This window comes from Rutilus rutilus (genome assembly GCF_951802725.1).
Source record: "Rutilus rutilus genome assembly, chromosome: 23".
Taxonomy (NCBI): domain Eukaryota; kingdom Metazoa; phylum Chordata; class Actinopteri; order Cypriniformes; family Leuciscidae; genus Rutilus; species Rutilus rutilus.
The window spans coordinates 21,110,468-21,135,831 of record NC_140233.1 but is presented as its reverse complement, the minus strand read 5'-3'; the positions used below and the strand labels follow the sequence as shown (position 1 = coordinate 21,135,831).

Sequence of the window (25,364 nt, the reverse complement as noted above, 5' to 3'; positions counted from 1 at the left end):
TGGATTTTTTTTTTTAGATTATGTCTCTCACAGTGGACATGCACCTACGATGACAATTTCAGACCCCTCCATGATTTCCAAGTGGGAGAACTTGCAAAATAGCAGGGTGTTCAAATACTTATTTTCCTCACTGTATATTGGCTCCACAAATGTATTACAATATACTATACACCTTATGTGAAATGGCAGGAAGAGTGCTTAAGGAATAAAATGTTCTGCCATATTTTTTAATAATATATATAAATGCACAGAGCACTTTAAAAAACAACAAATCACTTCCGTTGAATAATCACAGTACTTTTTATATTTTTAAAAATGAATGTATTTGTTATTTATTTTGTGGTCATTGTTTTCAGCATGCATCAGAATCATTATCTATCATCATTAGATAAAACCAAAATTAGGTAAAGACACTTCCTATATGCAAGGCTTCATAAATAACGTCCATACACACAAATACGTTTACAAAAGATATAAAAGCAAGAAACAAATGAAATTGTGTTTCTTGAAGGGACCACTGGGAAATGTAAGTGGGAAAGAGATTCTAATGCAACTAATGTTCAAAAACAAATAAAAATGTTAAATAAAAGTATTGCAAGTGTTGATCATAGAAAGATATAAACAGTAAAAATGGCTTAAACAATGCTTTATAAAATATATTTAAGCAATATCACACAAGTAAGAGTGCGGGTGGGAAATCACAGCTGCTAAGTTTAATAACATTACAGTGTGTAATCCATTACAGTAAGTGTGTACGAGTGTAATCACTTTTCAACAAAGTGCAGTAAATAGAGCATAATATAATATAGAGTTACTTACATTTCAGACATAATTTGGATAGTTTGTATAGCTGTACTTGCATATGAAATATTAGCTCTCTAGGAATGCTGCTTGTCTAATCAAATTAGTCTGAAACTACAGTAACTGTATAAAAACAAAACACAATGTAAATTACAAATCTCAAGCAAATGCTCATATCCAGCACAGCAGGTTGAACTTTGTGCACACAGCTTAACCCTTAAAAAACAACAACAACATAATAATAATAATAAAAATTTAATATTTTCTTACTTTCTAAATATGTCTATAACAGCACACAAACACATTCACATTTTCATGTGCATTGACAGGTTGGGAGTGCATCTAGTGTGGAAAAAGAAAAATCATTTTGTTACTGCTCTAAATAGTTATATAATGTAAGATACTGTAATTCCTTTAAATAACATTGAAGAGATGCACATTTTATAAAACATGGGATCTCACAGATGCCTCTATGAGCAGATACAATCATGTCAGTACTGAAATGTACAGGGGTTTGATATTGCAGAAAATATATCATGTACAATTATTCAAATAATCCTTTTGGACATGTGACAGTATAAAAATAAAGATCTCTTGATTGAAATATAAATACAATTACTTGCACATTATTTGCTGTTTACTTCAAAATTAACATAGAACATGTTGCATTCTTTCCAGTGTAATCTCTTAAATATATTTCTTAAAATTAAAATGTTACCCAAAGTTTTGGGGTATTGCGCAAGAAAATAAATTACAGTTGAACTACTGTAAATGTAAAGTGTGAATTTCATTATTTAAATGCTCTTTTAAATATGCTCTGAGGGCCATCTTCAGGCCGTATACAGTTACAATTTTAAATATTTTACATTCTGATAGATATTTAGTGCTTCGTTGTTCTGGTAAATTAAGTCCACGTTGGTTCCGGTTCTTGCTCGAATGATGTCATGCGCACACGTGTGGAGGTAAACATACTGCTCCTGTTGTAGACAAACAGAAAGAAAAAGATAACATAGAATAGTGTAAAAGTAAAAAGTATAAGTCTACTTTACTATAATCGACAGTTTCTTTGGCTCTATGGTGTTTTTAGCCCCCAATGGCTCCTTCCAGGCAGCTACCCTAACCTTAACCTTAAACCTACCCTGGAAGGCGCCATTGGGGGCTAAAAACACCAAACACCGTTTCTTTGTGGAAGTCAAATTCTATCAGCTCCAATTTCTATACTAATATATTCTGGGTTATATACTCATTTTAGGTCAATCAACAACATTTGTTGCAAAATGTTCATTACTGGAGACATATCCTTACCCATTTACTATCGATTTACCTTTATCACCATTGTCCTCTACATCTGTGTCACTTTTATAAAATTATAAATTCTGCTTTCTAGTCCTCTAAAAACTGTCCGCATATACTTCATTGTAATTCCCATACTGTTGCATCCATTTATTCATTTATTTATTTATTTATTAAAGGAAAGAAGGTAGTTGAGGTTAAAGTTATTTTGGTTTTGATAAACATTATGCCACAAATGTCATTGACTGAGCTTAACTTGGAATGTTCCTCTATGGTCCCTTACCTCAGTCTGGACCATAAGAGCCCTGTGCATGCGCATATCATTAACAATTCCGTAGATGTCCACCGTGCTTTCTCTTTCAATCTGGAAAATCAGTTGGTCAATGGCAATGAAGGTCCCTGTTCTTCCCACACCAGCACTGAAAAATTCAGAAGGTCAAACAATGAGATGAAGGTTTAATCAAACGAATGGCAAATTTAATATTTGATGTTTGCATTGCAATATAAATTCATGAATGTTTTGTTTATAGGAATCTCATTTACCTGCAATGCACCACAGTTGGAGAGTGGCGTGAGTACTGGTCCATGTGTTCCCTCACCAGGTGTCTGAAATCAATGAGGACTTCAGTGGTCTCTGGAACTCCGTGATCCGGCCACGCTGTGAAGTGGAACTGGCGTACGTAGCGAGTTTCTGCTGTTTTCATCTACAGTGATCAATCATATTATTGTAAAATACTACTGATTTAATAACAACAACAACAAAATTCAATCCTGTATGCTACTGAAAGTGGAAATTGAGATATCAGATTTCTTCACATTTTTGATTCTGAAGTCTCTTATGGTCCAGCTGTCCAGTGGTATATCTGAGGTGGTCGTCACTGAGATGTTATGATAATGATGAGTCTCAGATGGCCAGTACTTCTCACATTTCACCTGGAGAAAATGACACGGATTGCTGGTTTGCTTTAACTCTGCATATACATTTTCAACACTTTTCAATGTGGCTAATAATATTTCAATATAAAATTCTGAACTCACCCGTCCCTGCTCGTTGCATTTGGTCAGCATCACTATGGTGTAGACGTTCTTCTCCCAGATCATTCTCCAGAATTCATTCACTGTGACGGGCAACGGACCCTGAGCAGCTATAAACTCTTTTCTTGAATTGTAGCCCTGACCAAAAATAAATCAATAAATATGATTAGTGAAAAATGTATATATACAACATATGGAGAAGTCATGTGACCTGCTGAAAATTCCCTTTTGTACAGTATATGTACTCACCGGAATGTAGTTGGCATTGATGTAGTCATCAAAGGGGTTGCCACACATTGATAATCTCACTCTTGAAGAATCATCTGAAGAAGGAAAACATGATCCAATTAGTTTCAGTCAGTATTTATTTACCGTATTAAGAACTAAAAATGATGCATCTGATTTAGTATAAATTCAAACTGTATCTGTATATCTGTCATGTTCTGTTATATTCCTAAGGCTCTTATTTTGAAAAAAAAAAAAATTCACATGATTTTCTGTTTTTCTTGGTTGCTGCGGTTTCTGATTGTTATCACCTGTGTCTAGTTTAGTTAAAGGAATAGTACGCTTAAAAATGAAAATTCTGTCATCATTTACTCAACCTCAAGTTGTTTCAAACCTGTATAAATTTCTTTAGATATTTTGAAGAATGTCGATAACCTAGACAGTTGATGTACCCCATTGACTTCCATAGTAGGAAAACAATACTGTGGAAGTCAATGGGGTCCATCAACTGTTTGGTAACCGACATCCTTCAAAATATGTTGTTTTGTGTTCTTCTTTTGTGTCCCTTGCATACAATTAGATCCACACATTAACTACTCTATCAATAATCTGTAACAGTAACAACTGTTCACTTCTTTCTGAGACTTTTAGGAGTGGGAAAATTTGAGATTCATGATACTAAAATAAAGCTACATTTGCACTGCAGTTGAATGTGGGCCAAATATTTTTTAATGAAATTGAAATGAAAAAAACTTTTCAATTGAAATCTGAGCGTCGTCCATATATGGAAATGAACTGAAAATGTATCTGCTTTTCTGCAATGTGACTTCCATGTGAATAGTCCAGGTGCAATTCATGTAATATTATATTCATCTGATTTGTTTTTATGTCAACTCAAAGTTCCTCATAATTCTGCACTAATGGAATTATTTGCAATAATGGAAATCTGCACAAAAAAACAGAGACTTGCTTTCTGATGGTATTTTCACTGTGCATTTCAAAAAATTTCACCACCTTTTAATACAATATGCAACAGTCAGTCAGTCTACTCACAAGGTAAAACATTTGTGTAACGATTCTTTGCCTTGTTTTCAATAGACAGGCCGGCGTTCTTTGACTGCGCAGTTCCAACAGATTTCAAATCCTGCAACAACACAGCACTTCGTTAGACCTAGACTTTGAAAACTCTATTATAATTCATAAATGAATCTATATGACAAGTCATAAGAGCAAATGTTTGATATTAAATATATATTTGTTTATGTGTTTATATGTGTTTCCCATGTGTACCTCATAGTCTTCAGCAAAACCACAGTTGGAATCTGCATGTTTCCGCTTAAAATACTCTTCATAATCTTCTAATTTTAAACCACTATTACTGTGTATGACAAAACAAAGAAATCATTGAGGACAAAAACCTACCAATATTTTTTACAACTTTAAAAATAATTACAAGTATGTGGGTTAATAATAAAAAGTGACTTATATTTTATCTCTGGAAATAGAAAGTAAAAAATAATTCAGTTACACTTTTAGGTTTTGTCAAATAAATATTAATCTATAAAATCTATCAAACAAAGTTACCTAATGTTGTGTACAGGGATGTCAGGACATTGTTTTTTGGTTTGTCTGGAACAGACAATAGAGATTAATAGAGAAATTATAATAAGATTACTCTGTATATCTTGATTTCTATCCAATCTTAATTTCTCGGATGATACTGGTAACTCACCTTCTTAAATAGAAGAATAGAATTAGAGCGATAATCAAGAGAATACAGATCAATGACACAACTATGCCAACAATCAGAGCAGTCTTGTCCTCTGGATCTGAAAAATATACATATTAAATATGTTCCCAATTAAGAAACTGCAGTTCAAATGGCACTAATATTATTGTAACTGGTTCCATATCATTACTGGGTCAGAGAGGAGTTCACTTTGTAATATGTTTAAAAATGTAAAAGAAGAAAGCCTTTATTGATTATATTAACCTTATCAGATCATTTAATGATACTAGATGACATACTAGTATATAGTAAGATGCTAATAGTTCAGCCTTAAAAAACATTATATATTTTGTTTATTTTGAAGAATGTTACATTGATAGTCAAACCATTATTCTAATGTTTAGTCTGTGAGGGAGCTTGGATGATGATCAGATGTGTTCAAAAATGAAGAGGTCATATATTTTAAAATTCTACATACTGGTAAATTATGAGATGCAGAAAGGTTCACTTTGTCTTTGCTTTGGATCTTCAGTAACAGCAGTGACACAAAATGTGTAACTGACTCCCGGTTTTTGACTCCCTACATTTTTAAACATATTACAAAGTGAACTCCTCTCTGACCCAGTAATGATATGGGACCAGTTACAATATATATATATAGCAGCCAGTGCTCAGTGTGTCTGTGAGAGTAAAATGTCACTATAGTTTTCTGTCCAAAAGAGTAAATATAAGATGGTGTCAAGGCTTATGTCTCAGAAGAATGCTCACTAAAAGATTAATAGATTATGATACTAAAACCTTAATCTATGCGAATAAAATACAACCAAGAACACGTGTGAGACAGGATTCTCACATTCAAACAAGTAAACTACAACTAAGATGTCCTGACAAAAATCACTGATTATACATTGATTATCCTATCACTATCAGAACAGTTGATGGAACTAGTTGACATACTTGGATACTGAGATGCAAATCAGTTTGCCTTAAATCACATTATCTATTGTTCTTATTTTGATGGAGGTTACATTGAAAGTCAAACTATTACTGAAATATTTACTCTGAAACAGGAGCCTTGTATGGAGATTTGGACATAGTGCTTTCACAAATTAGCAGTAATCCAGAATATGTAACTGACTCCAGAAGTCCGATCAGTGTTGTGACAGGAAGTGCTACTCGTTTTTTTGCATTTCCAATTGTTTTATCATCAGTCCAATGAAGTTTAAAGAAAGATCTATTTTTTACTGGTTCGTGCCACGTCAGAAACACAGATGATGTTGTGATTTTTGTTGTGATTTTCAGAGCGTGAAAGCAGCTGCCAGACTTTTGACTGGTACTCGCAAGTTCGAACATATTACCCCTGTACTGCGCTCCTTGGACTGGTTGCCGGTCCACTACAGAATTGATTTAAAAATTTTACTTTTTGTTTTTAAAGCTTTGAATGGTTCAGCCCCTACTTATCTTTGCGACCTTGTGAACCCAAAAACCTCTGTTAGATCTCTGAGATCCTCTGAACAAAAATTACTGATGGTCCCTAGATCTAGATTAAAGCTGCGAGGTGACCAGGCTTTTTCTGTTGTTGGGCCAAAGTTGTGGAACAGTCTCCCGGTCTCTCTTAGATCAGTTTCATCAGAAGCTGAATTTCAATCTAAGCTAAAAACATACCTTTTTTCTCAGGCATATAACTGTTCCTAGACTTTTTTAGACAATTTATCAGTGTTCTGATTTACTCATTCTCTCTTTTTTTCTCTTTTTTGCATTGCGGTCTTTATTATATTTATGTATGTATGTATGTATGTATGTTTGTGTTACGCATGTTTTTGTGTATAGGTGTGTACTGTGTGTATATGCGCATGTATGTATATTTGTGCATGTGTACATGTGTATGTGTATATATGCATATGTGTATATCACTTATTTTATACCTTTTTTTAGTATGACATTGTACAGCACAGTGGTCAACTATTGTTGTTTTTACTGTGCTTTATAAATAAACTTTGATTTGATTTGATTTGAATTAACTTTTGTAGTACAATCCATGTTTTATTGTTAAAAGAAAAACTTGTATTATATTACATTTTAAACATTTGAACTGGTAGGCACTATTGTTTAATACTCAGAAAGTGAAATGAAATAAGAACAATTATTATTACAATTTTCTTAATATTTGTTGACATGTTTACAAAGACCTTTTTGCATTCAATGAAATTCTGCATTTCAAAAAAAAAATTATCACACAAATATATAATATAGACATTAAACGGTAATTTTTTTTATTTTAGCTGCTGATGGGTGATTCTCAGGATGCGATTTGAAATATTGAGGTACCTATTACTTCTAACAGTAAAAAAGAAGAACTTTCTAAGGACGTTTTAAGATAACTCTACATGAACATTACTCTAGCATGAGCATGTGAATAAACTACTGAAATAATGTTCCTATTAACATGTTTACTCAAATGTCCATGAATAAACATACTCACTTGTAGTAGCTGATGTTGAAGAATTAGTTGAAGAGATTGTAGTGTCTGCTGGAATATTTTGATATAGAAAGAAATATAAATACAGTTTTATTGAGCAATACATGTCATAGGATATATTTACAAGGATATATATATATATATTTTTTTTTTAAATACGACATTCTGTAATTCTGTATTACAATAATTACTATTAAAAGAACATGACAAACAGTAAATAATTTAGTTAAAACTGTTTGCTTTTCCAATGACTTTTACTTTGTTATTCCTGTTTCCTGTTTTCCCTGTGTCTAGTTTGTTCCCTTGCTTATGTTTTGTGTTCACCTGTGTCTTGTTAACTTTCTCTTTATCCTGTGTGCTTTTAAGGCATCTGTTTGGTTCAGTTCATTGTCCTGTATTGTCTATGCTTGAAGCTTAGCTTTAGATTTTCTCCTGCGCCAAAGATAAAAATCGACAAAAATGTATGGAGTTACTGTAGTACAATGAAATTTGGCTGACAATTAATTAGGACAAAACAATTGTGATTATGCCAATTAATTGTCAGTTTTAGAGCTTTGACGATTATGCTGATTAATTGTTTGATTTAGGGCTTTGCCATACAATTTTTGTGTTCTGCATTCATAAAATAATTTTGATTAATTTAATAAATAAATTGGCAAACAAGACACATATCAAAGAGAGCCTGTCATCTTCGAGTATTGATCAAACGAGCCAATGCACATTGGCGTGCGATATTTGCATCTCACACTCCGCCCCGCAGTGCGGGTATAAATACGGAAGCGGATGTACGCACCATTTGTCCTTCGCTTCGGAGCCGATCGGTCTTCATGTCAATGTTTCCAAAGAGTGTTGATTCTTTCAACGAGCGAGTGTGTCGGTGCTTCTTCTGGAAGGCTCTCCTGGTGCTGGTGGTTCTACAGCGCGAGTGCAACTGCTGTTTTAACATCATTCTCTTTGTGTTTGTTTGTTTGACAGCTGGTTAGAGGGCGAAGAAGTGAGTGCTTCACTGGTACAGGCTGCTATCCAAGCTACGGCACTGGTGAGAGTCCCATTTCCAGAAATAGCAACACGGGTGTGTTTGCGGCTTTTTCAAGATGCCATGCATTTCTGGATGCGGTCGTTCCCTGTCTCCAGCTGACGGTCACAATAGATGCATCACGTGTTTGGGCATTCATCACGCTGAAGCAGCTTTTGTGGATGGTTCATGTTCTCATTGCGGGAACATGACTATCTCGGTGTTGAGATTGAGACTCGCCTTCATCCCTGAAGGTGGAGTCCCCATTCCCATGCCCCGCTCTAGCGCCCCTTCTGGCCGACCCCAGAAGAGAGCTACTGCTCCGTGTGGAATGGGTGATCTGAGGATTGCAGTGAGGGCTTCCCCACCCGGTAACCAGTCCCCGTGGGCCCCTCACTCCTCTGTCACACCGCAGCCGGTGGAGCTCCCTACTGAACGTGCTGGTCCCTCTGTAGTGGACCAACCAGCTGTTTCGTGCAGGCCTCCTCCTGAGGACAGGATGTCGATCGCTGCATCATAAGGGGAGCTGGACTCTGAAGATGACGACATCCACTCTAGTGGTCCAGGAGCGCCATCTCTGGTTTCAACCTGACCGATATGAGGAAGACCGACAAGTCTCGGTTCCTGGACTCCCCATTTCCCAGGTTGGGCTCTTCGGTGACGCGGTGGAGGACTTCGCCCAACAGTTCTCCGCCGCCCAGAAGCAGACTGAGGCGATCCGGCACATCCTGCCCCGGCGGCCCACTACTTTACGAAGTCTTTACAAAGGTCATGGAGGTGGCCATTGCTCCCATGAGAGCGTGGTGTTCGTATCCTCAACTATCTCGACGACTGGCTGATACTAGCTCAGTCTCGGGAGCAGTTGGGGCTTGCTGCTCCAGCATATCAGTCAGTTGGGTCTTCGGATCAACTGGGAAAAGAAAGAGCAAACTCGCCCCTGTGCAGAGGATCTCTTTTCTCGGAATGTAGCTGGACTCGGTCCACAGACGGCACGCCTCACAGAGGAACGTGTCCAGTCAGTGCTGAACTGCTTGAATACTGTCAAGCACAGAACAGTGGTCCCACTGAAACTTTTTCAGAGGCTCATGGGGCTTTGTCAAACGCCGCTGGGTTTGCTTCATATGAGACCACTTTAGCACTGGCTTCACGGCCGAGTCCCGAGATGGGCGTCGCAGAGCGGCACGTTCCGTGTGACAATCACCCCAGCCTGCTGCCAAACCCTCAGCCCGTGGTTAGACCCTTCGTTTCCCCACGGATCTCCCATCAACTGCATCGTGATGTATGGCAATAGAGGCAACATACACTTTGAGGGTGGAGGGAGACAGCCCTCGCTCCAACCCATCTTGCAGGAAGGAAAGCACAGTACCGATTGAACATCTAGAACAAGTGTTCAGGTATGCTGTGGACTCCACAGATGCCTCAAACACCGGCTGGGGGGCCACGTACAGCGGGCATGCAGTAGCGGGTGTCTGGACGGGTCCCCAACTGCATTGGCACATCAACTGCCTCAAGTTGTTAGCAGTACACCTTGCTCTGAGACACCTCAAACTGCCACTGCTCGGCAAGTATGTGCTGGTCCGTACGGACAACACTGCAACCATTGCGTACATCAACCATCAAGTTAGTCTATGCTCCCCTTGCATGTCGCAACTCGCCCGCCATCTTCTCCTATGGAGTCAGAAGCATCGGAGGTCGCTTCGTGCCACTTATATCCCCGGCCAGCTCAATCATGCCGCCAAAGAGCTCTCACGTCAGCCTGTGGCCCAGGAAGAGTGGAGACTCCATCCCCAGGCGGTCCAGCTGATTTAGGACCACTTCGGGGCCGCACAGATAGATCTGTTTGCCTCTCCGGACTCGTCCCATTGCCAGTTGTTTTACTCCCTGACCCAGGGGACCCTCGGCACGAATGCTGTGCAAAGTCAGTGAGGAAGAGAAACAGGTCTTGCTAGTTGTCCCTTATTGGCCCAACCGGACCTGGTTCCCCGAACTGATGCTCCTCTCGACAGCCCCTCCCTGGCCCATTCCTCTCAGGGAGGACCACCTCTCTCAGAGACTGTGCACCGTATGGCACCCACGTCCAGGCCACTGGAAACTCCATGTCTGGTCCCTGGACGAGATTCTAGGTGATCTACCACAAGCTGTCATAGACACCATCATTTCTGCGAGAGCACCCTCTACAAGGCATGCTTACACCCTGAAGTGGAACCTGTTCCTTGAGTGGTGTTCTCAAAAGTATATATAATATATATATATATATATATATATATATATATATATATATATATATATATACATATATATATATATATATGTCACGGTTGATTTATGCACTGTTTCCTCTGTGTCTCGTGTCACTGTTTGTTTACATGTCTGTGAGTGTGCGCGAGTGGGGGTTGTCCCGCTCGCGTGATTGTTCAGTGCTCCAGCTGTCGTCAATCACTCCCATTCCCTGCTTCAGGTGCAATCCATTCCCGCTCTCCATAAATACTCATTCACCTCTCCTTTCCAGTGTCCATCCGTTGTTTGCAGTCCTGTGTGTGTGTGTTGTGCCGTCTCATCCGGATCTTGTACTTCCTGTGGATCGCGTCTTCTCTGTTTCACCGCACACGAGCACCGAGCACTGAGGATTCCACGGATTCACCGCACCCGAGCACTTCTTCACGTGACCATCGAAGTCCCTGCGAGAGTGAGCCTGATTGTCTTCCCCTGAGAGCGTCTGTTTGCCTGTTTCCTGAGAGCGTCTGTTTGCCTGTTTCCTGAGAACGTCTGTTTGCCGGTTTCCTGTGAGCATCGGATCGCCTGTCCCCAAGAGATCGTTCAGCATTGACTTTTGAGTGATATTACCTTTGATCTTGCTGTTCGAAATAAACACTATTTTACCTGCTATTGCTTCCAGTATTCTATCATGACAGAACGGATGGACCAAGACATGGAAGCAGCAGGTGGATCTTCAGCCTCATTGGAGGAGTTTATTCGAGTATGCATCGGCCGTATGGATGCACAGGAACGCAGCCAGGGGGAGACAGGACGAGCAATTCAGGCTCTTGCCTCGCAGGTGTCCGAGCTCACCCAGCGATTCCATCAGCTTCAACCTCCCACTGCGCCAGCACCACCAGACGCACTGGCAGTTCCCCCCACACCAGCTGTGCCTCTCTCCCAGTCGGAGCCCAGACTCCCTACCCCTGAGTCATACTCCGGTGAGCCCAACTTCTGTCGTCCATTTCTAACACGTTGCAGCATGCATTTCGCCCTACAGCCGAAGACTTTTGAGAGAGAGGAGTCGAAAGTGGCGTTCGTATTGACGCTACTGACTGGGAGAGCGGCGCTTTGGGGAACTGCCGTGTGAGAAAATCAAGACCAGTGCTGCTCCTCGTTCCAGGCGCTCGCGACGGAAATGAGGAGGGTCTTTGATCGTGCCGTCGCGGGAAGAGAGGCTGCCAGGGTTCTGGCAGAGCTACGCCAGGGAGATCGATCCGTCTCGGACTATTCCATTGAGTTCAAGACCCTGGCGGCCGAGTGTCGCTGGAACGAGGAGGCGCAGTGGGATTTATTCCTGCATGGGCTGGCCGAACGTGTCCAAAGGGAGATCTACGCCCTGGACCTGCCCCCATCACTAAACGCGCTTATTGATCTGGCCTTGAGGGTGGACGCTCGTCTATCTCGGATCGGTCAACGAACGTCACCCACCATAGTCCGCGGCAGCATGGAACACCAGCGGTCCAGCGGCATGGACGCGTTCGGTCCCCACGATCCCGAGCCCATGCAGGTAGGGCGAGCTCGGCTTTCCCGGGAGGAAAGAGAAAGGCGGAGATCCCAGGGCCTTTGTCTATACTGTGGTGGCGCCGGACATTTCGCTCATTGTTGTCCAGTAAAAGGCCCAGCCCGACAGTAAGTATGAGGCTACTGTCGGGTGGGATCTCCGCAGAAAAGACCTCATCCACTTCCACCATCCTCCCGGTAAGACTGAGATGGTCAACTCACGATCACCACTGCAAGGCACTTATTGACTCGGGAGCTGAGGGTAACTTTATGGATCACAGTTTTGCTTTACAGTTTCATATTCCCCTCCGAACACTCCCTCAGACCATCACTGTAAATGCATTAAACGGACAAACACTACCAGCCATCTCTCAAGTCACCGAGAGCCTCACACTCATCACATCTGGAAATCACGCTGAGACCATTTCATTCTACATCATGGACTCCCACCTCACACCCATCGTTTTAGGACACCCCTGGTTAAGTTTGCATAACCCCCGTATTGACTGGAAACAGAGAACCATATCGGCTTGGAGCACTGAGTGTCATAATTCGTGTCTAGTGTCTGCTTGTTCTGTTGTTTCTGTCCCTGTGTTGCAGGAGGAAGCAGTGGATTTGTCAAACGTGCCCGTAGAGTACCACGACCTGAGGAAAGTGTTCAGTAAGTCAAGGGCTGCTTCTCTCCCTCCGCATCGTCCCTATGACTGTGCAATAGATTTACTGCCAGGTAAGTCTCCGCCCAAGGGCAAGATTTATTCACTCTCGGTTCCGGAGAGAGAGGCTATGGAGAAATATATTTCTGATTCTCTAGCAACCGGGTTCATCCGGCCTTCCTCTTCTCCAGCGGGGGCGGGGTTCTTTTTTGTGGGGAAGAAGGACGGCTCTCTGCGACCTTGCATTGACTACCGAGGGTTGAATAACATCACGGTGAAGAACACCTATCCTTTGCCATTGATGTCTTCAGCCTTCGAGAGGTTGCAGGGAGCGTCACTCTTCACAAAATTGGACTTACGTAATGCTTATCATTTGGTCCGCATCAGGAAGGGGGATGAATGGAAGACTGCTTTTAACACCCCTAGGGGGCACTTTGAATATTTGGTTATGCCGTTTGGTTTATCCAATAGTCCCACAGTCTTCCAGGCACTCGTCAATGATGTGTTGCGAGACATGATCGATCAATTCATATATGTTTACCTGGATGACATATTGATTTTTTCTTCGTCTCTCCAGGAGCATGTGCAACATGTTCGACGAGTGCTTCAACGATTGCTAGAGAATGGGCTTTTTGTCAAGGCGGAGAAATGCGTTTTCCATGCACAGTCGGTTCCTTTTTTGGGACACATCGTGTCGGTTGAAAGTATGCGTATGGATCCTGACAAAGTTAAGGCTGTGGTAGAGTGGCCAATCCCAGATTCCCGCAAGGCCCTGCAGCGGTTTCTGGGATTCGCCAACTTCTATCGGCGGTTTATTCGCAACTTTGGCCAACTAGCCGCACCTCTGACCGCACTGACCTCCCCCAAAACTAAGTTCAGGTGGTCAGACGCAGCTGAGGCTGCGTTTGCCAAACTAAAGAGCCGCTTTGTTTCAGCTCCCATCTTAATCGCCCCTGATACATCACCTCAGTTTGTGGTGGAGGTCGATGCGTCAGAGGTGGGGGTAGGCGCAGTTCTTTCCCAACGCTCTCCTTCAGACGACAAGATGCATCCTTGCGCGTTTTTGTCACATCGTTTATCTCCTGCCGAACGTAATTATGACATTGGTAACCGAGAGTTGTTGGCGGTCAAGTTAGCTTTGGAGGAATGGCGTCACTGGTTGGAGGGATCTGGGGTACCCTTTATCGTCTGGACAGACCACAAGAATCTGGAGTATATTAGAACCGCCAAAAGATTGAACTCCAGGCAGGCCCGGTGGGCACTTTTTTTTCGGTCGTTTCGATTTTACTCTTTCGTATCGTCCGGGGTCCAAAAACATCAAACCCGATTCTTTGTCGCGTATTTTTGATCGTCCCGAACACGAACCTACTCCCGAGCGCATTTTTCCAGAGACCCTAATTATCTCTTCGCTCACATGGGAGGTCGAATCGAAGGTCAAGAAGGCCTTGGAAGGGGTAACGCCCCCGATCCGGTGCCCACCTAACCGCTTATTTGTGCCGGAGGGATTACGATCAGACGTTATCCAGTGGGGTCATTGCTCTAAACTAGCCTGCCATCCAGGGGTGAGTCGTACTATCTCTTTAGTTAAGCAGCGATTCTGGTGGCCACTTATGGCTCGTGATGTTCACAGTTTTGTTTTGGCTTGCTCTAGTTGTGCCACTGGTAAGTCGTCCAATCGACCCCCAGATGGGTTACTTCAACCGCTGTCGGTGCCTTCGAGACCCTGATCCCACATCGCTCTAGATTTTATAACCGTCCTCCCACCCTCCCAGGGTAACACGGTAGTTTTAACCGTGGTGGACCGGTTCTCGAAGGCGGCCCACTTTATTCCCTTGCCCAAATTGCCTTCAGCCAAGGAGACAGCGGTGGCAGTCGTAGATCACGTCTTTCGGTTACATGGCCTCCCGACAGACGTGGTTTCCGACAGGGGACCCCAATTTGTGTCCAAATTCTGGCGAGAGTTTTGTAAGTTGCTGGGGGCGACGGTCAGTCTGTCCTCTGGGTTCCATCCCCAGAGCAATGGTCAAACTGAGAGAGCCAACCAGGATTTGGAAAGAACACTACGATGTTTGGTCTCCAGGAATCCTTCCTCTTGGTGTCAACAACACTCTATGGTGGAGTACGCCCACAATACGTTGCCAGTGTCATCCACGGGCCGGTCTCCGTTTGAGTGTAGTGTAGGGTACCAACCACCTGTTTTTCCTAGTACGGAATCCGAAGTCGCGGTCTCCTCCGCCCACGCCTTCATCCAGAGGTGTCACCGTACTTGGACGAGAGCCCGGGAGACACTCCTCCAAGTGCGGGAGCGCACCAAGGCCAAGGCCGATCGCCACCGGTCAAGGCCTCCTGTATACGTCGTCGGTTCCAAAGTGTGGCTTTCTACCAAGAACATTCCTCTCCGCTCCGTTTCGAATAAATTAGCTCCCAAATTTATTGGCCCGTTTTCTGTCACCAAGATTGTTAGTCCGGTGGCAGTCCGCCTCAACCTTCCTCCGGCGTACAGGAGAATTCATCCGGTTTTCCACGTTTCAAAAATAAAGCCCGTGTTTTTTTCACGTATTAATCCGCCAGTCCCGGTTCCCCCACCGCCGCGGCTCGTAGACGGGGAACCATCCTATTCGGTCCGTCGCATCCTGGATTCTAGGCGGAGGGGACGCGGGTTCCAGTACTTGGTGGATTGGGAAGGTTACGGTCCGGAGGAGAGAAGTTGGGTTCCTGCTCGTGACATCCTGGATCACTCCCTTATCGATGATTACAATCGACAGGTAAGGGGGTCTGGGAATGCCGTGAGGCATTCCTAGGAGAGGGGGTACTGTCACGGTTGATTTATGCACTGTTTCCTCTGTGTCTCGTGTCACTGTTTGTTTACATGTCTGTGAGTGTGCGCGAGTGGGCGTTGTCCCGCTCGCGTGATTGTTCAGTGCTCCAGCTGTCGTCAATCACTCCCATTCCCTGCTTCAGGTGCAATCCATTCCCGCTCTCCATAAATACTCATTCACCTCTCCTTTCCAGTGTCCATCCGTTGTTTGCAGTCCTGTGTGTGTGTGTTGTGCCGTCTCATCCGGATCTTGTACTTCCTGTGGATCGCGTCTTCTCTGTTTCACCGCACACGAGCACCGAGCACTGAGGATTCCACGGATTCACCGCACCCGAGCACTTCTTCACGTGACCATCGAAGTCCCTGCGAGAGTGAGCCTGATTGTCTTCCCCTGAGAGCGTCTGTTTGCCGGTTTCCTGAGAGCGTCTGTTTGTCTGTTTCCTGAGAACGTCTGTTTGCCGGTTTCCTGTGAGCATCGGATCGCCTGTCCCCAAGAGATCGTTCAGCATTGACTTTTGAGTGATATTACCTTTGATCTTGCTGTTCGAAATAAACACTATTTTACCTGCTATTGCTTCCAGTATTCTATCATGACAATATATATACATATATATATATCACATCCATGTAGGACAAGACTCGACAAGGAAAACAGGAAACACTGGGCTCTAAATACAAAAGGGTAAATTGGCAAACAAGACATGCCTGTTTTTCCAACTGAAATGTCATCATTGTCTATGTATATTAATTACATCTTGTAGGTGCTGCTGTTTGACACAATTGCAATAAAACTTCATTAGTAATAAAAAATAATAAAATACAGCTATAAGTGCTTACACAGCTGTCCATGAAAAATACTCACTTGTTGGAGTAGATGTTGGAGAATTGGTTGTAGTGACAGGGGGTGCTGTAATATATGGACATATAATGAAATAAAAATACAAACATTTACGAAATAGTACTTGCAAGATAACAATGGCATATGTTCATACAATTAACTTTTGTAGTACAATCCATGTTTTATTGTTAAAAGAAAAACTTGTATTATATTACATTTTAAACATTTGAACTGGTTAGGCACTATTGTTTAATTCTCAGAAAGTGACATGAAATAAGAACAATTATTATTACAATTTTCTTAATATTTGTTGACATGTTTACAAAGACCTTTTTGCATTCAATGAAATTCTGCATTTCAAAAAAAAAAATTATCACACAAATATATAATATAGACATTAAACGGTAATTTTTTTTATTTTAGCTGCTGATGGTTGATTCTCAGGATGCGATTTGAAATATTGAGGTACCTATTACTTCTAACAGTAAAAAAGAAGAACTTTCAGACAATGGAGAAGTATCACCAACAATTATATGGGATGCCTTTAAAGCAGTCTTAAGAGGGAAAATTATTGCTCATACTGCTTCACTAAAGAAAATAAGACGAGCGAAAATAGAACTTATACAAACACAACTGAAAGAGGCACAACAGGTTCATAAAAGAACAAATGACCCTGGTGAAAAACAGAAAATTCAAAGATTACAGAAAGAGTTAGATGCCATATTAACAGAGGAAATTCAACGCAAGCTAATATTCCTGAGACAGAATTATTATGAATCAGGAAACAAGTCTATGAGACTCTTAGCTTACAAACTGCGAAAACAACAAGCAGACTCAACAGTCTATAAAATAAGAAACCCTCAAACCAAGGTCATACATTATAAATTGAAAGAAATACAGCAGAGTTTTGAACTTTATTATAGAACTCTATACTCACAACCAACAATGCAAAATGAACAGCATATAGAAAATTTCCTTAATTCTCTAAACCTGCCAGAAGTTACTGAAGAGCAGAATGCTAGTTTAACAAAAGAAATTACAGAAATGGAAATAAATAAATCGATAACAAGACTAAAAGCTAACAAAAGCCCGGGGACAGATGGATACACATCTGAATGGTACAAAAGCTTTCGAGAACAGATAGTCCCAAGACTTCAAACTGCGTGCAATTGGGCTCTCCAAAAGGGGGAGATTCCCCCTTCCTGGAGGGAAGCTACAATAACAATTATTCCTAAAGACGCAAAAGATAAATTAGAGTGTAAAAATTATCGTCCAATTTCGGTTTTAAACATTGATTATAAAATATTCACATCAATTTTGGCTAAAAGACTGGAGACTATATTGCCTAACCTTATTCAGTTAGATCAAACAGGGTTTATTCGTCAAAGACAGCCACAAGATAGCATTAGACGTACGTTACACATCCTATGGCATATACAGCACCACAAGATAAATTCTATGTTTCTGGGATTAGATGCAGAAAAGGCGTTTGATACAGTTAGATGGCTGTATCTCTATAAGGTATTAGAGAAGTTTGGCTTTCACACCACAATTATTAGAGCCTTCCAGGCATTATACAATAAACCAACAGCAAGAATTAAAGTAAATGGAAATCTTTCACAAGCGTTCACCTTAGAAAGATCATGTAGGCAAGGATGTCCATGTTCCCCTCTTTTGTTTGCTTTATTCTTAGAACCATTAAGCCAATATATAAAACAAAATATAAATATTAAGGGAATAGACATAAATGGAGAAGAACAGAAATCATCACTTTTCGCGGATGATATATTAGTTTATTTAGGACAACCAAATGAATCATTAGAAGTCTTGATGGAAACATTAGTTATGTTTGGAGATTTATCAGGCTATAAATTAAATGTGCAAAAAACCCAGGTCTTAACTTTTAATTGCCAACCATCCAGTTATTTGAAAGGAAAATTTAAGTTTAAATGGGGAGAGGAGTATTTGAAATATTTAGGGGTTCATATACCCAAAGATATCACACGACTATTTGATGTAAATTACAAACCACTATATTCTACATTTAAATCAGATTTGGTTAGATGGAATCTCCTACCATATCTAGGATTATATGGTAGAATTGAATCAATTAAGATGAATATACTCCCAAGATTTTTGTATTTTTTCCAAACACTTCCGATAGAGATAAGTAAACAAAACTTTATTGAATGGGATAGATTGATATCACGATTTATATGGCAAGGGAAAAAAACAAGAATACAATTTAAGACACTACAACTACAGAAAGAAAAAGGTGGCCTTGGCTTGCCATGTTTAGAGGAGTATTATCGTGCAGCCCAGTTACGACCTTTATTATGTCTATGTAATCCATATTTTAAAGCCAGATGGAAAGAAATAGAAAATGAAAACCTTAAAAGACCTCCAATTCAAGCTATAATGGCAGATGAACACTTGACTAAAATGTACACACAGGAACTCAATCCGTGGACAACTAACTTATTAAAGATTTGGCAAGATACAATAAAAAAAAATAATTTGATAGACTTGGTATCAATCTTGAGATGGCCCGCTTATGACTCAACTTTTGCTCCAAATACTATAGACGACAGCTTTAAAGCTTGGACTAAACGAGGCCTCACAGCATACTGTACGTTTTTACATAAAGGGCAAATGTTGGATTTTGAGACACTCAAAAGTGAACACTTGTTATGTAATAAGGATTTTCATAGATATTTACAAATAAGACACAAAATTAATAATATTGTAAGGGAATATAATGACAAGGAAAACCGTATTCTTACAATGTTTATTTCAATATATAAAACGGGTGACATGACAAAAATAACTACAAAATTTGGTTGGAAAAATGTCACTAGATTTTTCCTCACCCCTAAGCAGAAAAGATATCGAAGCAAAAATGCAACCTGTTGGAGAATGTGCGGCTCAAATGAAGCCAATCATAGCCATATATTCTGGGAATGCTCTAAAGTTCAGAAATTTTGGCAAGAAATTCATAAGAGTTTAGAGAATATATTCATGGAACCCATCCAATTTAGTTTTTCAACTCTATACTTTGGTCTTAAAAGTCTTAAATCAGAAGACAAATCTGATAAATATCTAATAAGAATTCTGTTGATAGCTTGTAAAAAAGCTATAACCAGAAAATGGTTGCAACCTGAAACACCAGAAATTAACGATTGGCTGGGAATTGTGAACGAAATTTACACGATGGAGAGATTAACAATGAATCTTCGGCTTCAATCCGAGAAATTTATCAAGCTATGGGGAAAATGGATAGACTACATTCTCCCACTAAGACCAGACCTAGTTTAGAGATTACGATATTTTAAGAAAAAGTAGGGAAATCTTAAGAATTATTGAATAAATAGAGAGATAACATTCATATAAGGAATTTAAAAAGTAGGAATAAAAATAAAATAAATCACATAAATAAAACAAAATAAACATATTGGGAATGAGAGTACTTCTGGAGTAAAATGTAGCATCCTCAAGTTTTTTCTTTTGTATACAGTTATATATATATTAAAAAAAAAAAAAAAAAAAAAACGGATCAGGTACCTAAACTATTGACAGAGCAATAAATATAGAAATATCTGATTAAATTACAAACAGATATTGTGTTGGCTGGCATTGCCTTGTAACTAACTGTATTGATGCTATAATTGATGTCTTTTTTATTTTTTATATATATATATATATATAGGCCTATATATATATATATATATATATATTTTTTTTTTTTAAATATAGTATTATATTTGATACTGTAATATCTGAACAAAATCTGAGACTGTTTCGCTTTTTTTTTTTTTTTTTTAGAAATAACCAATTGTTGAATGCCTGTTCTGCTGTGTTTTTTTATTATTATTATTATTTATATTTATTTATTTATTTATTTATTATTATTATTATTACTATTTTTATTTATTTATTTATTTATATATATATATATATATATATATATTTTTTTTTTTCAGCCAAAATAAATAATTGTTTGAATGTTTGTTCTAAGTTTTCAGGTACCATCCTAATGTAAGGAAATGTTGCAATTACTGTAATAAAAACTTAAAAAAAAAAAAAAAAAAAAGAACTTTCTAAGGACGTTTTAAGATAACTCTACATGAACATTACTCTAGCATGAGCATGTGAATAAACTACTGAAATAATTTTCCTATTAACATGTTGACTCAAATGTCCATGAATAAACATACTCACTTGTAGTAGCTGATGTTGGAGAATTAGTTGAAGAGATTGTAGTGTCTGCTGGAATATTTTGATATAGAAAGAAATATAAATACAGTTTTATTGAGCAATACATGTCATAGGATATATTTACAAGGATATATATATATTTTTTTTAAATATTTTTTTTAATACAACATTCTGTAATTCTGTATTACAATAATTACTATTAAAAGAACATGACAAACAGTAAATAATTTAGTTAAAACTGTTTGCTTTTCCAATGACTTTTACTTTGTTATTCCTGTTTCCTGTTTTCCCTGTGTCTAGTTTGTTCCCTTGCTTATGTTTTGTGTTCACCTGTGTCTTGTTAACTTTCTCTTTATCCTGTGTGCTTTTAAGGCATCTGTTTGGTTCAGTTCATTGTCCTGTATTGTCTATGCTTGAAGCCTAGCTTTAGATTTTCTCCTGCGCCAAAGATACAAATCTTCCAGTCATTCGCCACCTCCTCCTCAACCAGGATGATCGCTCCTTTGGGGACCACATCAGTGAGATCTTAGACCTGACGTATAAGACCCATTACCCCGACCACTCACTGATCACCTTTTTTTGGACTGGACTTAATGACATGTTTAAACAACTATTCCCCCTTTCCCATTTTTGATCCTTGAGAGGTTTTATGGATTTATTTATGGAGTTACTGTAGTTCTTGGCTTAATATTCGTTGACATGCATAATAGGACATTTTTGCATGAAATTAAATTCTGCATTACATTAGGCAAGTGTTTTATTTTATTTTGTATATAGCAAAAACTGTTAACAGAAGAAGATATGACCGTATCTGTGTCATAAACTGCGTAAATGCAGTTCCCTTTCGTCAGCAGGGAACTCCGACGCCTCGTCGGGGGAGTTCCCCTGACGAATTGGGATCACGCTAGGGAGACCAATTGCCTTCGAGTGAATTAAAACGAGCCAATGAACATTGGCATGCAAGGTTTGCATTCCGCGGCCCGCCTACCAGTGCGGGTATAAGGCGGAATCAAGCGCATACACAAACGCTTTCTGCTTCGGAGCCTACGAGTCTTCTGTTTCGGGAAGGGACCTCTCTGTGTTGGTGAGACGGCGTTTCAGCGACCGCGCGATTTCCTGTCTGCCGGCTGCGTCTACACGCTGTTAATTCAAAAGCTGTTTTTACAGCTGGTAAACGGTTGAGTGCGCACAGCGGGCTTGCAGTTTCCCCGCTGTGTCGCCGCGTTGGGTCCCTGTGTGCTTCAGCACAATAAAGAGAGTAATTTCTTCCTGAAAGAGCAACACGAGTGAAGATCGCGTCCTTTTCAGGATGACGTTTCACTCGTGTGTTTCTGGATGCGATCGTTCCTGTCCTTATTTGACGGCCACGTTCATTGTTTCACATGCCTAATCAGTGTGTGAGACTGCGTTCGTGGGTGGTTCATGTTCTCTCATGAGTGCATGACCACGTCGGCACGTTGTTCGTCTCCCCTTTTTAAAGGCTCGAGCCGCTCAGCGTGCCGTGTGCCGTCGAGCGCCGGTTGACAGCGTGGGTTGTCACGGCAACCCAACGCGCGTCATTCGGCGCTCAAGATGCGTGGTCAAGATCAAGACTCGCGTGCCTCTATGAGGTGAGTCCCTTTGCTTGTTTCCCGATCTAGTTTCTCTTCTGGTGCACCAGGAGAGGGCTACTTTGGCAAATAACATTGGTGATCTGAGGGTTACAGTGCGGAATGTCTCGCCAGGTGAAAGACCCTCACGAGCTTCCCACTCCTCTAGCGCATCACAAACATGCTGAGACTGTGTTCGTGGGTGGTTTGTGCTCTCTACATGAGAGCATGACCACGTCGGCACGTTGTTCGTCTTGCCTGAGGGCTTGAACGCTCAGCGTGCCGTGTGCCAGCGATGGCCACGTTCACTGTCTTGCATGCCTGGTTGACGGCCATGATCGCTGTTTCACATGCCTAATCAGTGTGTTGAGACGGCGTTCATGGGTGGTTCATGTTCTCTCATGAGTGCATGACCACGTCGGCACGTTGTTCGCCTCCCCTTTCTCGTAAAGGCTTGAGCCGCTCAGCGTGCCGTGTGCCGTCGAGGCTTTGAGTGGGATTTTGGTCCTTATCATGAGGGACCAAGCATTTCATTCGGGGCCCCAGGGGAGGACAGATGTCGATTGCTACATCGGAGAGAGGGCTGTTATACTCTGAAAATGATGCTGAGTTCCTACTGTAATGGTGTGTTCTCATGCTGAAGGTTCAGACTTGACAGCCACACTTCCTGGGTCTAAAGTGCCTAGATGTGTGTGAAAAATTTTGGCAGTATGGAAGTATTTTGGTGCCAATATGGCAAGCCAAACATGCCTAAATCTGCAGAAGTTTTTCCTCTCTCACTACCCCTGCACATTCAGTGCACGTGGGTAGTTCTGACTCGGAGTAGAGCTGCGCTTTATGACTGACCGTGATTAGTCACAGCGCTGGCCTTCGGTCAGACGATGTCCACACTGTGGTCCAGAAGCGCCTTAAAACCAGCCCGCTCGGAGTTCGTTTCCCCCCCCAGCAAAAGGAGGGGAAATGACCCTGAGAGGAGCGACCCAGAGAGTGTGACGAAAGCTGCTCTTTGGGAGTGTGTGTCATCACCACTCCTTCCCCCGGAGGAGGGCCGGGTGGAGAATCCTTTGTTAAATTTTTCTAGTCTCTGTTCCGCCGCCGACCAGCTGGTCGGTGGTACCCAAAACCTAAAAAAGAGCAGTTTCTTCCTCCTCTGGGTCATTCACGGTTGGGACTGCCGAACATGCAGTCTCTCCCGCTCAAGAGTAGGACGTCAGTGTGTGCCACCCTCGGGTCTCGCCACTCTCAGTCCTCTCTCCCCAGCTCTCAGATAGCAGTGGCGCCACCTCGGTCACGCCACTCCTGTCTGTCGCTGGGCGGGAAGGCGAGACCAGCAGCCGCCCTCGGGCCTTGCTCCTTGTCTCCTCCCCTTCCCTCGCCAGGCGACAGACCGCAGCAGAACACTCTCGGGTCTTCTCTGCCGTCTGTCCCCCGGTGGAGGCAGGTAGGTGTTGTTCAAATACACACCCAGACCCCGCTCTCGGCCGCCACAATGCCACCAGAGCCGTGTCCCTGCCCTCCACCTCGCTGCCCCTCCGCGGGTACGCCAGTCGTGCGGGTGGGCTCGTTGCGGCGGTTTCTCAGAGCCTGGTTAGAGCTCCCGAGTCCGTCGCGCTGGCTCATCCGCACCAACCGGCTCGGCTATGCAATTCAATTTGCACGCCGGCCTCCCAAGTTCAGGGGCGTCCACTTCACCCATGTGCGTCCAGTGGATGCCCCGGTCTTGCGGAAAGAGATCGACGTCCTACTGGCGAAGGACGCGATCGAGCCGGTCCCTCCAGCCGATATGAGGTCAGGGTTTTACAGCCCTTACTTCATTGTACCCAAGAAAGGCGGTGGGTTACGGCCAATCCTGGATCTGCGAGTATTGAATCGGGCCCTGCACAAGCTCCCGTTCAAGATGCTCACGCAGAAACGCATTTTCGAGTGCATCCGTCCCCAGGATTGGTTTGCAGCGATCGACCTGAAGGACGCGTACTTTCATGTCTCGATTCTTCCTCGACACAGACCGTTCCTTCGGTTTGCTTTCAAGGGTCGAGCATATCAGTACAAGGTCCTACCCTTCGGGCTGGCCCTGTCGCCCCGTGTCTTCACGAAAGTCGCGGAGGCGGCCATTGTTCCCATGAGAGAACAAGGCGTTCGCATTCTCAACTACCTCGACGACTGGCTCATTCTGGCACACTCGCGAGATGTGTTGTGCGATCACAGGGACATGGTGCTCCGGCACCTCAGTCAGTTGGGGCTTCAGGTCAACTGGGACAAGAGCAAACTCTCCCCTGTGCAGAGGATTTCTTATCTCGGTATGGAGCTGGACTCGGTCGCCCAGACTGCGCGCCTCACGGAGGAACGCGTCCATTCAGTGCTCAACTGCCTCAAGTCTTTTCGAGGCAAGTCAGCGGTTCCACTGAAACAATTTCAGAGGCTCCTGGGGCATATGGCAGCCGCAGCCGCAGTAACGCCGCTCGGTCTGTTGCATATGAGACCGCTCCAGCACTGGCTTCGCGATCGAGTCTCGAGGTGGGCGTGGCAGAGCGGCAAGTTCCGGGTCAAAGTCACCCCGAGCTGTCGCCAAACCTTCTCCCCTTGGTTGGATCCTGGGTTTCTACGGGCCGGAGTGCCCCTAGTCCAGGTTTCCAGGCATGCTGTGGTTTTCACAGATGCTTCTGCCAAGGGCTGGGGGGCCACGTACAGAGGGCATGCAGTCTCGGGTCTGTGGACGGGGCCCCAGCTGCATTGGCACATCAACTGCCTAGAGTTGCAAGCAGTACACCTAGCTTTGTGTCGCCTCAAGGGGTTTCTCAGACACAAACACGTACTGGTCCGTACGGACAGCACTGCGACCGTTGCGTACATCAACAGACAAGGTGGTCTACGCTCCCGTCGTATGTCGCGACTCGCCTCCCACCTCCTCCTATGGA

General features: G+C 42.2%; 1 protein-coding gene across 1 annotated transcript in view; it reads right to left on the bottom strand.

Moving 5' to 3' along the window:
* Positions 1-1,520: 1,520 nt before the first annotated feature.
* Positions 1,521-25,364, bottom strand: part of LOC311283312 (receptor-type tyrosine-protein phosphatase eta) — a gene marked incomplete at its 5' end in the record, with an annotated part of 35,838 nt that continues 11,994 nt past the window's right edge. Inside the window, 13 exons of the mRNA XM_084397665.1 lie at positions 1,521-1,778; positions 2,378-2,513; positions 2,638-2,798; positions 2,911-3,027; positions 3,133-3,267; positions 3,379-3,452; positions 4,408-4,498; positions 4,645-4,732; positions 4,939-4,983; positions 5,087-5,183; positions 7,566-7,613; positions 16,670-16,714; positions 20,864-20,911. Of these exons, the coding sequence (XP_084253791.1) occupies positions 1,647-1,778; positions 2,378-2,513; positions 2,638-2,798; positions 2,911-3,027; positions 3,133-3,267; positions 3,379-3,452; positions 4,408-4,498; positions 4,645-4,732; positions 4,939-4,983; positions 5,087-5,183; positions 7,566-7,613; positions 16,670-16,714; positions 20,864-20,911 (1,217 nt within the window). The remainder of the gene's footprint in view (positions 1,779-2,377; positions 2,514-2,637; positions 2,799-2,910; positions 3,028-3,132; positions 3,268-3,378; positions 3,453-4,407; positions 4,499-4,644; positions 4,733-4,938; positions 4,984-5,086; positions 5,184-7,565; positions 7,614-16,669; positions 16,715-20,863; positions 20,912-25,364) is intronic.